Consider the following 17,834-nt stretch of genomic DNA (forward strand, 5'->3'; position numbering starts at 1 on the left):
GGCTCAGTGCGACATTAAAGGCTACTCCCTCCCTCCTGGTGATGGTCCATTTCCTCCTGCCATCAGCTGACGGTTGTTCTCACAGGATTTTCCATGTGCCAAACATCACTTTAATTTGAGGCTAATTGTTTCTAAGACTAACAAAGTATCTCTAATTACTTACCAAGGTCTCAGTGACAACGTGTTGTTCTGTTAGGTCCTTGCCTCTGCCTCAGGAAAGAGGAATGGAGACTCCCATTGTCAGATCTGCATCTGGAACGTCCCAGATGGGCTTTGCACAGCAAGTCTCTTCCACCATGAGACCCAAGTGCAAGCCATGGCATTCTCTCAGGATGATCGATTCCTTGTCACCCTTGGTGAGTACACCCATAACATGGGGTGTGGGGCACCAACAGCAGACATCTTGTGGGAGGGTGATGCTATAACTGTGCAAGACCACGACACGTGCATCAGGCTTGTGGCTATGAAGCTGTTCCTTGATAGCCTTGGGGCAATGCATAATGCAGCATGTAATACTGGAGGTGATCTTGGATCTTCTTGGGAGTGACCACCTGCAGAGGCACTTTTTCCAGCTGAGTGTGGTCCAGGACACTGTCACCAGTGTTTCAAGGGGAAGCATGCATCCTGTGCATGAATACAGAGCTTCCCCAGCTCCCCTTCAGTTCTTTCTCATTGCCCCAGCTAGCTCATGTTTCTTCAAGTTACAGCTTGATTCTGGCTCACAGGTGCTTGTTAAACCTGTATAAATAGTTTCCCATTACTATATATGGTGTCCAGAGGGAAAAGCCTTCTTCTGGACTTATTGCTGCATAGGTGGCATTGCATAGAAGTAGCCAGGCTTCAAACTGTGAGCCTCCTGCCAGGCAGCAGTGCCAGCACAAGATGGGCACTCAAGCTGTCTGTTTAGTTTAGGCAGGGGACATTTAAAGGACAAATATGTAATTAGTAAGCTCTTGTTTTGCATGAGAGAGGACCTGTGGAGCAGGCAACAGGCTCACTCTGGGCTGATGAGTCTGCCCCTGGAGCAAAGCAGCCTTGGCTGGAGAGAAAGAGCTTTGTTCTCTCCACAGAGCAGTGTGGGAGAGCAGCCTCCTTCTCCAGCTCCTGTCTGGGCTGCAGAGGAGAGAGAAGCTGGGAGTCTCCATTAAGTTTGTGGAGCTTGAGCAAGGCAGCAGAGAGCACTGTGCTCCAGAGCTGTCTGGGAGCTGGGGATGTTTGCCATCACCAAAGCTGGTGCCTTCTGCCACCCAGATACAGTGGCTTCCATTCAGGTCAGCTCCCATCTCAGCTGTGACCTCAACAGAGGTGACATCCCTTTCTGATTTCCAGATTGTTGTTAGCCCTGAGTGCACAGTACCACTGAAGGGCTTGTGTGGGGCACACACGAGGTGTGCAGTAACTCATGAGGATGTAAAAACAGCAGGAAACCTGCTCTTGCCTTGAAATCCTTACTGAGCACTGGCTGCAGACGCCCTGCTGGGCCAGATCTGCTACAAACTCCACTGTGAAGTGTGATAGTTGCATCTGTCCTCAACTTGGATAAGGACCCATCACACTGTGCAGCAGTGTGCAAGGAGCTGTGTCCACTCCTGGGATGGTGTTTGCAGCAGTCATCTCCAAACAACAGGATGAACAACAGGACAAGGGAGTGGCACAGCTGATGCGGGAGCACAGTGCATATGCTGTGAGCAGCCCGAGGCTGCAGAATTTCCTCCTGCTCTCTTTCATGTTCTACCTAGGGGACTACAGCGATCAAACCATCGCTCTGTGGAACACCTACACTTACGAACTCATGTGGTCAGCTTGTATCTCGGAGCCAGTCCATGACGTGGCTTTTAGTCCTTTTTCACACAGAGAACTGGCCTGCGTGGGGAAGGGAACTGTGATGTTCTGGCTGTTGGAGCAGCTGGGAGCTGATGTCCACCTCAAGGTAAACCTCAGTTTTACCTTCTTTTATCATTCCTGATCACAGAATCATAAAATAGTTTGAGTTGGAAGGGAACTTAAGATCATCCAGTTCCAACCCCCCTGCCATGGCTGGAACTAGACCAAGTTGCTCCAAGCCCTCGTCCAGCCTGGCCTTGAACACTGCCAGAGATGGAGCATTTACCACCTCTGACTTCTTTCCCAAGCCCCTCATTGAGTGTGATGGAGGCTCTACCCCAGAGTCTGTGAGAGCTGATGATTTCTCTTAAGGAGATGATGTTGGCTGGTCATGAGTGGCTTTCAGTTATATTTGAGTTATATAATACATGAATTTAGGAGGGGAGGAGGGTTATTTTACCTGATGTAGGTAAGCACCATGTTCTCTTTGACAGTGTATGTGTTCCTGCAGGTTCATCGTGCCCCTGCCCCGGATGTGCTGGGGCCAGTGGAGCTGACCTCTCTCTGTTACGGTGCTGACACTCTTCTTTATAGTGGGACCAACTCAGGCCAGATCTGTGTGTGGGACACTGAGACTAATTGCTGCTTCATGATGTGGGAGGCTGACGAGGGCGAGATCGGTGGGTGCAGGTGCCCTGGGCATCTCTTGGGGCTGTAACAAGACAAGAAGCATTGAGCTTGCAGTCCTCCAGTTTCAGCTATGCTTGGAAAATGAATTTGCTGTGTCAGATGCAGGGTACATGGCGTGGTAATGGCTCTGTGTCCTGGGTTTCCTCAGGGTCCTGGGTTTCCTGGGGGGTTCACCTCTAGTCTGTGAAAACACTGCCTTGCTGAATGAATCGGTGGCATGGCTATGAGGAACACATGGTGGGTGATGGCTGGGAGCAGTGGATGTTCACAGGTGCCCTTTGTCCCCTCCCTGGTCTCCCAGGTGTGCTGGTGTGTCGGCACAACAGGCTGCTGAGTGGCAGCAACACGAAACGCATCCGCCTGTGGGCAGTGGCTGCTGTGCAGGAGCTGAGGCTGAAAGGTCCCGATGCCAGGTAGGAGGTGGTGGCCCTTGTGCCTGTCTCACTGTGCTCTGGAGATGCTCTTCCCCTCATCCAACAGCTCCCTGGACCTGTCTGAGAGGTGGCTTTTCACAGACAGACATCAGTCTGCCTGCAAGCACGCTGCTCCTGTTGCTCTTCATCCTTAGCTTTTTCTGTCCGTGCTGTGACAGCTGATGCTTTCTGTCTGAATCTTTTTACTGAACTTTTGCCACAGGTAGTGGAACCCTGTTAATACTGGAAATGGGTGGAGTTTGGCATGCCTGAAGCTTGTGGCAGTGATCTGTAGGAATTCCTTGTGAAATAGGAACTGGTGAAAATACATTGCCTCTGTTTGTTCTCTCACGCTGCTGCGTGCCCTTTTTGGGTTTTATTTTCTTTCTTTTTTTTCCTTCCTTCTCTTCCTTCTTTCTCTCTTCCATTTCTTCCCTCTCTTCCGTCTCTTCCTTCTCTTTCCTATAAAAGATGGTTGTAGTGCAAATGCAAGAGTAGTCACTGTTAATGTAGAGGAGCCCTTCACTGAACCATTTACCCACAAACACATGACTGGGCTCACTGGAAAGTTGCATGTAAAGGAGGCAAAGTGGCCATTCCAACATCTGAGCTCATCCTTCTCACATCCTTCTGTCCTCCAGATCTGACTTGGTTCTGCTAGAACATGAGATCACCCTCGATGGGACGATAGTCAGTGCAGCCTTTGATGACTCTCTGGAAATGGGAATTGTGGGCACCACGGCAGGAACCCTGTGGTACATCAACTGGATGGAGAACACGAGCATCCGACTGATCAGCGGCCACAAGAACAAGGTTAGAAGTGGTTTGCCCCACAATGCAGCAAGTGCTGTGTGTGCTGCCCATGCTCTGGGAAGCACGTGTGGGCTGCAGCAGCACTCCCTGGTCTGGCCATTGGAGAGGTCAGGGAGCTACAGGGCTGATGGGATGTCATGGAGGAGTGTACAGGGAGCTGTGCACACTGAGGAGTCCAGCCTGAAGAAGTCTGAACTCATCCACTCTTAGCCCTCAGTGTTCAACAGTCTCAGGCTGGGAGCAGCTGTGGGCCTTTCTGCTGGAGCACAGATATGCAGTTTGCAGTTACTAAGGTTTCATTACTGAGTACTGCAGTTTCTGTGTGCCAGCTGGACATCCATAGTGAATAACATTTGCTTTGCCAAAACCAAAAAAATCCAAGCCCAGGTGAAGAATGACTGTTCTGACTTCTGCTGTTGCTTTGCGGTATCGTTATGCCCTAGAAAAAAAGGTTCAGATGGTAGAAGAGAAGGTATTTTATGCAGACCTATGCTGCACAGTGCCTGGTCCTACCTTTGGGGTTAGGTTTACTAATTTACATTACAAGCTTAGGTATCAGCCCAGAATTTAAGTGCAAAACCAAATCACCCACCTCTCTTTGCCTTTAGGGCTTCTTGACTGATGCTTCCCATGGGAGAGGTCCTGGGGGGGGTGAGAGGGGGAGAGGAGCATCTGTAGATCCCTGTTCCCCATCTTGTTTCTCACTGCAGGTGACTGAAGTGTGCTTCAGTCCTGATGAGACTCACTGTGCAACGTGTGGGGAGGACGGCAGTGTGAGGATCTGGTCTCTGGGCAGCATGGAGCTGGTGGTACAGTTCCAAGTGCTCAACCAGGTAATTGTGGTACATTAATTTCCTCCTGGCAGAGGGCACAGGAGGAAAGAATCCTTGCTTGGGGTTGCAAGGACTGCTATGTCCTCACAGAGGAGATAGCTGGGGAAATACTTGTAGGTGGAGTTTGTAGTGCACTGGACTGCACAGTCCTGCTGTCCTCACTGTGTCATCATGTCTCTGCCCTGGTTCCTTTGCAGAGCTGCCAGTGCCTGGTCTGGAAGCCTCATCCTGTCGTAGCATGGGAAGCTGAGAGCCAGCACGTAGTGGCAGGGTACAGTGATGGCACCATCCGTGTGTTCAGCATTTCCAGGACAGAGATGGAGCTGAAAATGCAACCCCATACCCTAGCACTGACCGCAATTGCCTACTCCACGGATGGTGAGGCTGCCTCTCACACAAGTGTGGAACATGGCTTGGTTGTGCCTGGGTTACCCTGACCTGTGTGCTCTGCACACCATCAACCTGCCCAAAAACCTGGGGCCGGGGAGATCCAGGGAACTTGTATCAATGAGCTTTGGTAGCTCTTCCAGCTGAGCATGTGGTAAATGGGACACAGGAGGAATATTTGCAATGGCATAGCAAAGAGATTTGGGTATAACAAATACGCCTTTGTCCTCCTGCTTATGATCTACTGTGGGTCTTCTTCAGTGTCTAAGGATGTTTCTGAGACATCTCATCATACCCAGCCCTGACTCAGTTGTTCCCAACCTTTCAGTGTTTTGGGACACTGGTATCCATGATCTCAGACCTTTCTCCTGTGAGCTCTTTCTACTCCTACAAGAAGTGTCACGTTCTTTTTCTCTCTCTGCCCACAGGAGAAATGATCTTATCGGGGGGCAAGGATGGGCTCGTGGCCATCAGCAGCCCTCGCACTGGAATGACCATCCGCATCCTTGCTGACCACAAAGGCTCCCCCATCACTGCTCTGCAGTGCACCATGAAGCAGGTGAGACCTCACCTTTGCCCTGACCCTCTGCAGCAGCAAGTCCCTGTGGGTCACTGCACAGCCATGTCAGTCAGTGAGTCTGCCTCTTTGTCCCTTGCTTTTCCTCTTCTGGCCATCAACCCCTCCAGTAGCTACTGTTCAGTTTTTCTGGCTCTGCACTATTCCTCTTTGGAGCTGGGAACACTTGGCTATGCAGCATTGTGATGGTTTTAGCATCTCCTTTGTTCTCCTCTTTATTGGGAGTCTTCTTCCTTTGTGCAGTGGAAATGACAGTAATTTTGCCTAAGTTCTCAGGCTTTAAAATCATCCACACTGCAAGGCTGGACTCCCTGGGGATTATAGATCTGGGAGATCCTCCTCAGTTTTAGGTAAAGGATGTTGTTAGGGGACACACAGTATTAGCAAGGATTGCCCTATGACATGAGCAGGTCCAGAGGGCATCTCGGTTAAGAGATCCATGTTGTTCAGGCCAGGCACTCTCCCTCCTCCAGCAGCCTCTTCTGCTGGGTCTTTCAGCCCAGAACATGCTGCTGGTTCCTACACGACAGCATCATTCTCCTATTGGATTCTAAGAGACTTTAAGCACTGCCCAAATTGAAGTGCATTGATCCCCTGTGGCATAAGGCCTGAGTTCCCACCAGCTCCTGCCCCACACTCACTCTGCTGGCAGCTTCTGGACTAAACTTCAAGCTTAAACTCACAGCACTGTGCTCATCTTCTGCAGTACCAGGACTTTGGGGTGGAAGGAAGCGAGCTCTGGCTGGCCACCAGCTCAGACCGGCGGGTCAGCATCTGGGCCTCTGACTGGCTGAAGGACAAGTGTGAGCTCCTCGACTGGCTCAGCTTCCCTGCTCCTGCCAGCCCCAAGGTGAGTGTTCCACTGCCAGCCTCTGCCTGTTTGTGGCACCGGTCTGATGGCACAGGTCTCAGAACCAGCAAGCTGGAGAAGGAATGCCTCAAGGCTCTGAGCACAGTGGGGCCAAAGAGAGAGGGTGAACTTCATTAATCATAGAATGATAGACTGGTTTAGGTTGGAAGGTACCTTAAAGCTCACCTGGTTCCACCCCCCTGCCATGTACAGGGACACCTTCCAGCAGACCAGGTTGCTCCAAGCCCCATCCAACCTGGCCTTGAACACTGCCAGGGATGGGGCAGCCACAGCTTCTCTGGGCACCCTGTGCCAGTGCCTCAGCACCCTCACAAGGAAGAACTTCTTCCTTATCATTTTAGTCACCTTTGTTAATTCTACTGCTTGTAGAGTATCTTGGCAATGCACTTTCTTGTCTGTTGAAGAGCAGTGGGAATTGGAGCAGTGCCTGACTCCTGGGAAGCACTGACTTTGTAAGCGTGAGGAGACAAAACTGCATGTGCAAAGAGCTAACACCCCTGTGCTGAGCAGAACAGAGCACAGGCAGCAGTGAGCACAGCACCCGGGAGAAACAACTCATGAGCATGCTGCCAACTTTGACACTCCCAGAGAGCATGAATACTCAGAGCCAGGAGCCCAGGGACCAGCTCATAGACCAAGTACTCAGCCTTGTGCGTCTGTGATGCTTTGCAGAACCCTTTGGCTCCAACCCAGGTGTGAGCCTTAGGTGGCAGAACACTTGCTAGAATGAGAGGAAGGTGTGTATCAGATATGGAGATGATCCCTAGTTCCCAAAACACTGGTTTTCCTCTCCATGAAAGAAGCTCACTACAGGTTTCCCCACAGTGAACAGGGAAAGGGTTGATCTTGCATCCACTACTAAAGATCTGTCTTATGGGCCCTATTTTCTTGTGTTAAACTGATCTATAACCCAATCCCACCTTCAAACGCATGTACCAATGATACCTTGAAGGAAATTCAACCCTCCTGTGTCCCACTCCTACAACAGTAAACAGTTTGATTTAGGTTTTTGTGGCAGTGTGTGGTTGCTCATTGCTTTGCCATGAGCATGTCTGAGATGGCAATGCAAGAGGGAGGAAACAGCCTCCAGCATAGTAATTTCATACTGCTCAGACACCACAGCCCCAGGACAGGTGTCCTCATGCTCTCCTTTTGACTCCCACTGTGTTGGGTCAGGCTGGAGTTGGCCTCAGTTTTGTTCCCTTTGGTTTCCCTCACCAGGGTCTGGCCACTCTTCCACCCAGCCTGGCCGCGTTCTGCCCATGGGAACACGGCACCCTGGTCTACGTCGGCTTTGGGAGGCAGAAGGAAGCCTTGTTTTACAGTCTGCACAAGAAACAGGTACTTGTGCCCTGCCAGGGCAGCTTGGGGCTGTAGCCCCATGGAATGGAGTGCAGTGGGGAGAGGCAGCACTGCCCTGTGTGTAAAGCCATGCCTCAAGGTGTGAGGTGGGCCCAGGCAAGCGGCTACTCAGGGCAACAGCTTTTCATCTCAGAACCTCCAGAGGCCCTGGTGTGGGCAGGCTGCCAGCCCTGCTGCTGCCTTTCCATCCCAGTGGAGAGGAAGGCATTTGCTTTCAGGAGCACCACCACTAAATCTTTGAGTCAAGTCTCCTCTGGAAAGTCAATGCCTTTGGCAGGTTTCCGAGCTCTGAGAGGTGCTGTGCATCTGTCAGCCTCCCCTCTGAGAGGAGCCCTTTGCCCTCCTAACAACCATCATTGCAGCAGCTCTAGTCTCCTGCCTTCTTTCTGAGGTGCTGTTTCTCTTGCTGGAGCATAGGTAGTCATGAAGATCCCCTTGCCATACTTTGCCACGTCGCTCAGCCTGTCTCCTGCAGCACGCTTCATGGCTGTTGGCTTCGGGGGTGAGTACCGGAGGGTGCTGTGGACTCTGCTGCCCAGGCTACCTTGTGGTGGGGAGGGATGTCCCCTACTTCCTGTGAGTAGAGGAAAACAAGCGTCCTCTCTCCTTTAGACAAGCAGCCCGTATCCTCAGAGCTGGGAGCTGTGGTCCTGGGCAGAGTATGCATTGGGCAAGGAGAAAGCTCTGGGCAACTCATAGGTCAGAAATGAGATGCATGAGCTCAGTCCTGTTTTGTCAATGAGCAGGGTTTGTTATTTGAATGATGACTTGGGGTTAGGAACTGTCGTTATCTCTGGCTGTGTGAGCTACAGCCCAGGAGGCAGAAGGGACTTGCCCACAGCCAATCTGGGACAGTCAGCACCCTGCTCCTCTCAAGGGCACCTTGCTCCTATAGCTGTTTGTACCTGCCGGAGGAGGCAGCACATGTCCATGCTGTGCTGAGCTCCATCCTAGCCCCAGAGCTGTGGGGCAGCTGCTGAGCCCAGGACCAGCTGTTTTAGGGGGCTGTGAGCTAGCAGAGCTGTACCAGTGTGTGCTGCCATACCCATCCCTGCCCTTGGACAGCCTGACACACAGCAGGAGCTGTGCCATCACGCTCTCTCCCTGTTACCAGCAAGTAGTTGCCTACTTGCCTCAGCAGGAGCTTGTCCCTGCCTCTCCCCTGCCTGCCTGTCAGCTTAGCACTGCGGTGATGGGAACGGTGCTGGTCCCGGCGCTCCTGCCCTGACCGCTGCTCTCCCCACAGCCCGGCTGCTGCGGCTGCTGCGCTGCCCCGGCGAGGCGCAGGACTACGCTGGCCACGATGACGACGTCCATCGCTGCTGCTTCGCCCCGTCGGGCCGCCGCCTCCTCACGGCCTCGCACAGCGCCGTCCTGCTCTGGGAGCTCACTGGTGGCTGAGCCGCAGCCGCGGGCCCGTGGCGTTCTGCGGGCGGTGCGGGTGTGTTTGCGGCTGTGTTTGCGGGTGTGTTTGCGGGTGTGCGTGCGGGTGTGCGTGCGGCTGTGTTTGCGGGTGTGCGTGCGGGTGTGTTTGCGGTTGTGTGTGCGGCTCCGGCCGCCCCCCCCCTTGGGTTTTGTTTAATAAACACCGACAGCGGACGGGTCTGTGGTGTTGCGCACCGTGCTCCGCCGCCCGCCGGGGGGCGCCGCTCCGTGGCCTGAGCCGCTCTGCGCCGCAGCTCGCTGGTGCGGCCGGAAGCGGGAGGTTGTGTCGGGGAGGGGGCGGCCCCGAGAGCGGCGGTGCCGACATGAAGCGGGACGTGAGGATCCTGCTGCTGGGGGACGGTGAGGCCGGGACCGGGCGTCCCAGGGTGCGGGAGGGCGGCGGCGCCAGGCTCCGGGGGGCAGCGCTCTGCCTGCCGCGGCGCCGGCGGTTCCGGCGCCCTCTCCCTCCCCGTGGCTGCCTCCGAGCGGGCCGGGCTGCGCCGTCCTCCGCCTATGGCCTCCCGCTGGGCCAGGGCCCCATGGCCGGGCCGGTGCCAGCGTGCTGCCTTTGTCTCCTAGCCCAGGTGGGGAAGACATCCCTGATCATGGCCCTGGTGGGAGAGGAGTTCCCGGAAGAGGTGAGCGGCAGCGGCAGGACACTGTGTCCCGGGTGGCGGCCGTGGGGCTGCGGCCGGAGCGGTGCTGCCTCCGGTCTGCGCTCCAATCGCTGCCCTGCGGAGGGGTGTAGGTACCGGGCAGGCCTCGCTCCCGGCTGCTGGGGTCTGTGTGGCGCATTGGGCACAGCCTTGGCACACAGAGTGGAGCCATTTGTTCCCCAGCAATGACCTTCCCCTGGTGACACCAGCACCTTTAGAAGGGGTTGCACCACGTTCCCTGTCCTGTGCCCATCTGGAGACAGGCTTGGTGCTTTGAGCTGGGCCACTTCCAAGCAGCAGCAAACAGCTGGCCCCATGGAGCCTCCACATGGGCAGCTTGCTGTCCCATCACGGTGTGGGTAGGAAAACGGGATCGTTCTGGCCAGGTGTGTTTGCCCTGTGCTGTCAGGTGGCTTCCCCCACTGCCCACGAGCAGATGGTGCCCTCTGCAACATTCCTGCTGGGAAAACATCAGCTCTGCGGGCTCAGGGGAGGACTGGCCCTGAGCACCTTCCCGTGCTCTCATGGCAGAGCCTGAACAATCAGATTAGAGCTTCTCCCAGCTGCCAGGAGGTCCGTCTGGAGAGCTGGGGGAGTGCTGAGGGCTTATCTCTGGAGCAGCAGTGTGGGCAGCAGCACTGGAGAGGCAGCTTTCCCAGCTTCCTGCAGCAAGGGAGCCAGGAGAGGAGCCATCCCTGGTGTGGAGCTCATGCCATCCCAGCATCGAGGGAGCTGGGGAGCAGCCATGCTGGGCTCTGAAGTCCGTTGTTGTCCGTCCTCTTGTTTGTGTTGGGCTGGAGCAGAAGCTGTTGGCTTTGCAGGTGCCACCTCGTGCGGAGGAGATCACAATCCCGGCTGATGTCACCCCGGAGAAGGTCCCCACACACATAGTGGACTACTCGGGTACAGCCTGTGTCCCCTTCCTTCTCCACTCCCTGCCTGACTGAGGAGAGCAGGCAGGGGTCCAGATGATGATGGGCTCTTCTCCTTTCAGAGTTGGAACAGACAGAGGATGAGCTGCAGGAGGAGATCTCTAAGGTGAGCAGGGCTGGGCAGGGGTGTTGCAGCACTGCTCACTCTCCCTCTTAGCCAAACAGACACACAGATTAATGCGATGTGTTTGTTTAATCCTTCCCTGTATGTCATCTGGTGTGTGTGGCTTGTCCCAGCTCTCTGGGGATTCTCCAGAAGGAGAGCAGCAGGGGGCAGCCCACCAGGAGGTGGAAGAGGCTCCTGAGCAGAGGACATGCTCTCAGCCTCAGGATGTTCCCCATGGACTCAGAAGAGGGGAGAAGTAGTTACTGAGCTTGGGTGAGCCTCCCCTGCTCCTTTCATTAGGTCCTTGTGGCTGCCTGATGAAGCAGTCACTCAGAGGAGTTGGTTTGGGAGCTGGAGCTCTGGGCAGGGAGGAATGAGGGCTCCCATGTGTTTGGGAGCAGCCATGGAGCAATAATCCCCTTGGCTGGCTGGGGTGGGCCCAGCTGTTCTTCCCTGCCCTGGGATTAACCCTGGCTCTGCAGAGGGGAAAACCTCTTGATTATGGATGATAAAACTGCCTCTCTTCTGCATGTCTCACATGCAGAGCAAGAGCTACTTAATATTTCCCTCTCGATGACTGAATGGCCAGGGAGGTGAGCACAGGAGTCTTGTTTCCCTTACACAGGCTTAAAACGGCTCTGGGAAATCCTGCCTAAACCCTTGTGTGTCCTCAGGATTAGCACTGAACTCTCTCCTGAAGGGGCCAGTGATCCCTCCTGTCTGCTTCAAACACAGAGCCGGGGTCAGCACTGCATGCATGGGGTCAGGAGGGGAGGGGGACAGCGGCCCCTGGAGCAGCTCATCCGCCGAGGGGCGGGAGCAGGGGACCAGGGCTCAGGCCTGCAGGCAGATGTGCTCAGGGGTCTCCTGGAGCAGAAGAGCTGGTCTGTGCTCCAGCACCCCCTTGTAGAGCTTGTGTTGGTGGTGGGTGAGTGTTTCTGGGTCTCAGTGCGAGGGCTGTGCCGTGGGCTCAGGCAGCCTCACTGCTGCAATGACCCTCGCTCACCACCCTCTGCTACTTCTGTTGTAGGCCAACGTGGTCTGTGTGGTGTACGATGTCACCAAGGAGGCCACGATTGAGAAGGTAAGGGGGGTCCCACCAGAGTGCTGAGCTGCAGTACCGGGGGGAAAGGGGTGCCCAGTGCTGGGTCCTTGCACCCTGCCCTGGCTTTTTGCTGTGGGTGGGTGTTGGTGCCCCTCAGCCTTGGGGGGGGGGGGTTTGAGGTTTTGAGACCACTCCAAGCAGAGGCAGGCTGAGTACAGCCTAAGTGTGCTCCCACACTGGCTGTTACCCTCATGTGCTGTGGGACAAGGCTTGCTGGATCCTTCTGCTGGCATCCAGCATCCCTGGGGCTGCTGATCCTGCTGGTGCAGGGGAATGCTGGGAGCAGATGGCTGCACAGATGTGCTGGGGCTGCACTGACAGGCTTTTCCCTGTGCTCACCTTCCAGATTCGCACAAAGTGGATCCCCATGGTGAATGGAGGAGCTGAAAAGGGTGCCAGGTAACGTGTCTGGTGTGGTCTGTGTGTGTACATGTGGGGGGTTACGGAGGCTGCAGGGTGCCCACCACCCTTCTGTGGTTACTGAGATGAGACGAGCTCTGTGGCTTGTGACATGACCACTTGTAGCTGAATAACACGGGGACTTTTGTCCTTCATGGATCTAGCTGGGGGCTCCAGGAGATGGTTCCTTCCCGTCCTTGATCTCTTCTGAGCCAGGCAGGGAGAGGAACCTGCAAAGGGAGGCACAGATGCCTCAGTCTGTGTGTGGATTGCTTGGGCAGAAGGCTGCTGTGCTCGATTAAAGGCTCCTGAGCATATTGTTGCTCAGTGAAAGCGTAAGCAGGATCAGGCAGCCTGTTCTCCAGATGGATGCTCCCAGCTGCTCTGGACCTCGCAGAGGAGGGGGGGGTTGCTCTCAGCCTGCTGCCCGCGAGCACATGTGACTGGGGCAGCACTGGCTTCACTCATGCTGTCTGACATTCCATCTCTTCTCCAGGATCCCCATTATTTTGGTGGGAAACAAGTCTGACCTGCAGATGGGGAGCTCCATGGATGTAATCCTGCCCATCATGAACCAGTTCTCAGAGATTGAGACCTGTGTGGAGGTGAGGGAACTCCAGAGCCTCCCTGAGGGGTAGCAGCACTTATCTGGTGTGAGTCAGGGAGTGTTTGTGCTTGTAGAGACCATGCTGGGGCCTCCAATACAGGAGCTGTTGGGGTGAGCTCAGAGGAGGCCACAGAGATACTGCAGGGGCTGGAGCAGCTCTGCTCTGGAGCCAGGCTGAGAGAGCTGGGCTTGTTCAGCCTGGACAAGAGAAGGCTCCTTAAGGGGAGACCTTAGAGCAGCTCCAGTGCCTAAAGGGGCTCCAAGAAACCTGGAGAGGGGCTTTGGACGAGGGCCTGTAGGGACAGGCCAAGGGGGAATGGCTTTAACCTGACAGAGGGGAGATTGAGATGAGCTCTTAGGCAGAAGTTCTTCCCTGTGAGGGTGATGAGGCTCTGGCACAGGGTGCCCAGAGAAGTTGTGGCTGCCCCATCCCTGGCAGTGTTCAAGGCCAGGTTGGATGGGGCTTGGAGCAACCTGGTCTGGTGGAAGGTGTCCGTGCTTGTGGCAGGGGGTTGGAACTGGAGGAGCTTTAAGGTCCTTTCCCACCCAAACCAGTTGGATTCTGTGATCTGCCCTGCTAACCCTGCTCTGCAGAAGTCCCTGTCTTGAGGCCTGTGCTTTAGGAATTCTGTCCTTTAGGCATTCTGTTCTTTGTCTTCCTTGCCAGGGGTAGCTGTCAGTGTCTGTCCACTCTGGCTCTTGCTGTAACTGATGTTGGAGCTATGAGCAGCCCCTGTTTGCTCTGAGGCTGTGGAACAGGCACAGCAAAGCCAGAGCACAAGCAGGTTTACCTCTTGTGAACAGACATTGCTCTGTTCTTCGGTTCACAATCTGTCTGGTTCAGTGAGCTTGTGTCCTCCTCCCTCTGCCCTGTGTCACCAGGCCATTGCCTGCCCTCATTCACAGGGCTGTCTCTTCCTTTGAATCCCCAGTGCTCTGCCAAGAACCTCAAGAACATTTCTGAGCTCTTCTACTATGCCCAGAAAGCTGTGCTGCACCCCACTGCCCCCCTCTATGACCCGGAGGAGAAGCAGGTAGGAAGGTCTGCTCACAGCCCCTTGGAGGATCTCCTTCCCATTACAGTGCCCTGGTCTGGGGCTGTGCTTTTGCCTCTGGAGCAAAAGCACAGTCAACACAGCTAAACCAAGGGGAAGGCACCCATCTCCTGTGCTCAGTTGAGCATGGCCAGGCCAGAGAGAGGCCATCGTGTTCCAGGCCATGTTAGCCATGGTGGGAAGGGTCCAGGAGAAGACTTCCCCTGAAGCTGTGATACTGGCATAGCTGGACTGTGCTCCCAGCCAGCACAGGAAGGCAGCCCCTCTGCATACGGGGTTTCAGGAAGCAGAGCCAGGCTGATGGTGTTGCCTTGTTTTTGTCACCATGGTTGGTCCCTTGCAGCTGAAACCTGCGTGTGCACGAGCACTGACACGGATTTTCAACCTCTCAGACCAGGATAACAACCAGATCCTTAGTGATGACGAACTCAACTACTTCCAGGTAGGGCTGGCTGCAGAGCTGAGATGATCCCCAGCCCCTCATGGAAAGCTGTAGTGTCCCCTTTCCATCCAACACCAGGCAGAAAGGCAGACACAGCTGTCTTGTTTGCATCCAGTACTTCTGCTGTTGGGCAGCTGTAGCTAAAGCGCCCTAAGGTGCATCTTGGACCATGTGGGGATCCACAGGTCTTCCATCTTCACTAAGTTTGGGCTGAGTTTGCTCTGCAGTGGGAAGAGCAGGAGGCACTGGAGCTGTTGAGAGTCATATATTACTGGGGTGCTGAAGAGCAGGGGTTTGGTAAAGGTCCAAGGCAGGAATCCTTGGTCTGGGTAGATTTTCTCTCCTAGAAACTCCCATTCCCTTGCCAGGGGAGAGGGATGCTGGTGAGACAGAGGCTTGGGCTGTCTGAGTGCTTTGCTGACAATGACCTTCTTTCTCCTGGGAGGCAGAAATCCTGTTTTGGAAACCCACTGGCTCCCCAGGCCCTGGAGGACGTGAAAGTGGTTGTGTGTAAGAACACCACAGACGGAGTGCAGGACAACGGCCTGACCTTGAACGGTAACAGCACAGGGGCTCTGTGCCCCATCCCAGCAAGATATGGGGACCCCCCCTTCACCACATTGTGAGGGGCCCTGACGTTGGTCTGAGCCTCCCAGCTTTCATTCCAAGCCTAGTTAGTCCCTCTTGTCAAAGCAAGTTGGAGCCTGCTCTGGCTACTAGAGCAATCTCTGTCCAGCAGCCTGTTTTCCTAGGGAAAGCATGGTCCCAAGGAGTGGATCCCTGAGGCTGAGCCCCTGCTGTGTCTGAGCCACCTGATCTCTCCTGCAGGCTTCCTCTTCCTCAACACGCTCTTCATTCAGAGGGGCCGGCACGAGACCACGTGGACCATCCTCCGCCGCTTTGGGTACGACGACGAGCTGGAGCTGACAGATGACTACCTGTACCCACAGTGCGTATCCTGTCTGGGGTGGGGTGGCCAGGGTGTGACACCCCCATGGGGCACAGCTTCAGCTCCCCTGCTCCTTTGCTGGCTCCTGCCCACACCCTGACGTGTTGCTCAGCTGAGGCTGAATCTGCTCCCATAGCTCATGATCAGGTTCATGCTCCTCCATCTTCTCCTGTGGGCAGGAGCTGACCAGCATAGGGTAGGCAGTGAATATAATGGGCCTTGGAGCTGCTGGCTGTGCTGCTGGCTCTGATGTAGGCAGGCAGGGAGGTGGGGAATGAAGGCCTATCCCTGACTTCACATTAGCAAGGGGTTTTTGAAGGCTGCTCTGTCTCTGCCTGAGCTGAGGCAGAATGGCTCTGTCAGGAGCAGTGAGCTGTCAGCATGGCCCTCCCTGCTGATTCTGCAGCTGCTGCCTCTTCTCTGCTCCCTGCCACTCTGGAGGTGGTGATCCAGCAGTAATGAAAGGGTTTGTCTTGTGAGCTGCCTTGTCTTCTCCTCAGACAGCAGGCTATGCAGGGAGGCAACAGGGTGCGTGCTGGTGGCAAGCACCCCAGGGGGAGTGCTGTACCCTGCTGAAGCCTTGGGTGTGAGGCTCCATCATCTCCCTGGCTGCTTGGGATGTGCTGAGGAGAGGCCACTCTGCACCCTTGAGGGCTTCTTCCCAAAACAAAGGGCTGTGGCAAGGAGCCACCAGGCCTGGAGACAACTACTGGTCTTGAGCAGGAAGGGAGTGGGAACTCTGGGTTGGCTGCAGACTTGCTCACACTGTGCCCTTGGTTCAGAGCTCATGGAGGGTCACTTCGGTCTCCTCCACCAGGTTCCGGCTGCCCTCCGGCTGCTCCACAGAGCTCAACCACTTGGGCTACCAGTTCCTGCAGCGGCTGTTCGAGAAGCACGACAAGGTGGGCAGAGTGTGCTGGAGCTGCCTGGGAGGGGGTGCTCTGCTGGGCCTGCATGTTGAGGGGCCAGTTGAGGGCCTGCCAGTTGAGGGGCTTCCCTCTGCCACAGCACTGCCTTCAAAGCTGCTTGCCCAGGCTTTGGGAGCAGGAAGTGGTCAGAGCAAGTCTGATGGCATGACAAGGAGCTGTGATCGTGACCCTTGACCAAAGGACAGCCAGTAAAGTTTGGCCCTACAGGGGCTGGGTCCAAGTTAACAAACTGGTGCCTGGCTGCAGCATGAAGGGAGGCAGGGAAGCAGGCAGAGCTGCTGGACTGCAGCCACAGACCAAGAACGAGCATTCACACAGCTGCCAACCCTATTGAGGGGGTGCCAGGCTGGAGAGGGAGAGAAAGCAACTGATCTGTGCCATGCTCTGGCTCTTTGGAGAGAGGGAGAAGGGGATGTGCTGGATCTGCCATGCACCTGCACACAGTAGTTACTTGGATGTTGATGTGCACTGGGGTACAGCAGCTCTGTGGCCACGGGGAATTGGAGCACTGAGCTGATGCACATCCAAGTGTGCCCAGTGCTGCAGATCCTGTGCTGGTGGCCACACACAGGCCTTGGGTGCTACTCTGCAGTGTTCAGGACCAGGCTGGACCAGTGCAGGCTGCTGTGGGGTGGCTGACACTGGGGAAGCCAGGAGCAGCATCTCAGGGCTGTGGGATTAATTTCTGCTATTGGAAGCATCCCTGTGTTGTTACACAGCACAGCAAGCAAGGTGGCTTGTGTCCTGGTGATGCTCCCTGGACCCTGTCAGTGCTTGGTGTGGCCGCACAGAGCTTCTGGCTCTACATGGGCCACGTCCTCAGCTGCTGACTCCTCTTTGTCTCTGCAGGATCAGGATGGAGCCCTCTCCCCCACAGAGCTGCAGAACTTCTTCAGCGTCTTCCCCTGCATGCCCTGGGGTCCTGAGCTCTACAATACGGTATGCACCACTGATAAAGGCCTGCTTTCCCTGCATGGATTCCTCTGCCAGTGGACGTAAGCTCAGTCCCTCTCCCTGCCTGTACTCACATCTCTTAGCCCTTGCTGATCCTGTTGGCTTCCTGGTGTGCTCCATCTCTGCAGGCTCATGGCTTACCTGGACGTGCGGCACTGCCTGGCGTGCCTGGGCTACCTGGGCTACCCCATCCTCTCGGAGCAGGACTCCCAGACACAGGCCCTCACGGGTACAGCCATGCCCTCCCCTCCTGTCATGGCTCAAGTGCCTCCTCTCACTCACCCAAACTCTTCTCCTTCCAGTGACCCGGGAGAAGAGGATTGACCTGGAGAAAGGCCAGACCCAGAGAAACGTCTTCCTCTGCAAGGTGCTGGGAGCCAGGGGAGCAGGCAAGTCTGCCTTCCTGCAGGCCTTCCTCGGCAGGAGCCTGGTGGTGAGTGCTGCTCCCCTCTTAAGAGGGGAGGCCCGGTGGAGAGCCCTGAGGCCCTTGAGCTGGCTAAATCTG

At 55.5% G+C, this 17,834-nt stretch overlaps 1 protein-coding gene across 3 annotated transcripts in view; it reads left to right on the plus strand.

Annotated features, from left to right (window-relative positions):
* Positions 1 to 17,834, plus strand: part of LOC101881532 (mitochondrial Rho GTPase 2) — a 47,864-nt gene that overhangs the window by 26,379 nt on the left and 3,651 nt on the right. Inside the window, exons 32-56 of one of the 3 annotated variants that reach the window (XM_031050212.2) lie at positions 197 to 356; positions 1,740 to 1,930; positions 2,336 to 2,504; positions 2,816 to 2,927; positions 3,569 to 3,740; positions 4,451 to 4,573; positions 4,771 to 4,951; positions 5,389 to 5,519; positions 6,244 to 6,387; positions 7,630 to 7,749; positions 8,188 to 8,272; positions 9,775 to 9,833; positions 10,673 to 10,754; positions 10,846 to 10,889; positions 11,920 to 11,973; positions 12,341 to 12,393; positions 12,890 to 12,998; positions 13,933 to 14,034; positions 14,399 to 14,497; positions 14,947 to 15,055; positions 15,326 to 15,446; positions 16,264 to 16,348; positions 17,225 to 17,370; positions 17,458 to 17,558; positions 17,632 to 17,762. In XM_031050212.2, coding sequence (XP_030906072.2) covers positions 197 to 356; positions 1,740 to 1,930; positions 2,336 to 2,504; positions 2,816 to 2,927; positions 3,569 to 3,740; positions 4,451 to 4,573; positions 4,771 to 4,951; positions 5,389 to 5,519; positions 6,244 to 6,387; positions 7,630 to 7,749; positions 8,188 to 8,272; positions 9,775 to 9,833; positions 10,673 to 10,754; positions 10,846 to 10,889; positions 11,920 to 11,973; positions 12,341 to 12,393; positions 12,890 to 12,998; positions 13,933 to 14,034; positions 14,399 to 14,497; positions 14,947 to 15,055; positions 15,326 to 15,446; positions 16,264 to 16,348; positions 17,225 to 17,370; positions 17,458 to 17,558; positions 17,632 to 17,762 — 2,883 coding nt within the window. Of the gene's footprint in view, positions 1 to 196; positions 357 to 1,739; positions 1,931 to 2,335; positions 2,505 to 2,815; positions 2,928 to 3,568; positions 3,741 to 4,450; positions 4,574 to 4,770; positions 4,952 to 5,388; positions 5,520 to 6,243; positions 6,388 to 7,629; positions 7,750 to 8,187; positions 8,273 to 9,470; positions 9,556 to 9,774; positions 9,834 to 10,672; positions 10,755 to 10,845; positions 10,890 to 11,919; positions 11,974 to 12,340; positions 12,394 to 12,889; positions 12,999 to 13,932; positions 14,035 to 14,398; positions 14,498 to 14,946; positions 15,056 to 15,325; positions 15,447 to 16,263; positions 16,349 to 17,224; positions 17,371 to 17,457; positions 17,559 to 17,631; positions 17,763 to 17,834 lie in introns of those variants that run through there. The other 2 variants (XM_034065260.1, XM_034065261.1) reach the window with 2 other exon arrangements.

Source organism: Melopsittacus undulatus, chromosome 8 (assembly GCF_012275295.1).
Source record: "Melopsittacus undulatus isolate bMelUnd1 chromosome 8, bMelUnd1.mat.Z, whole genome shotgun sequence".
Taxonomy (NCBI): Eukaryota; Metazoa; Chordata; class Aves; order Psittaciformes; family Psittaculidae; genus Melopsittacus; species Melopsittacus undulatus.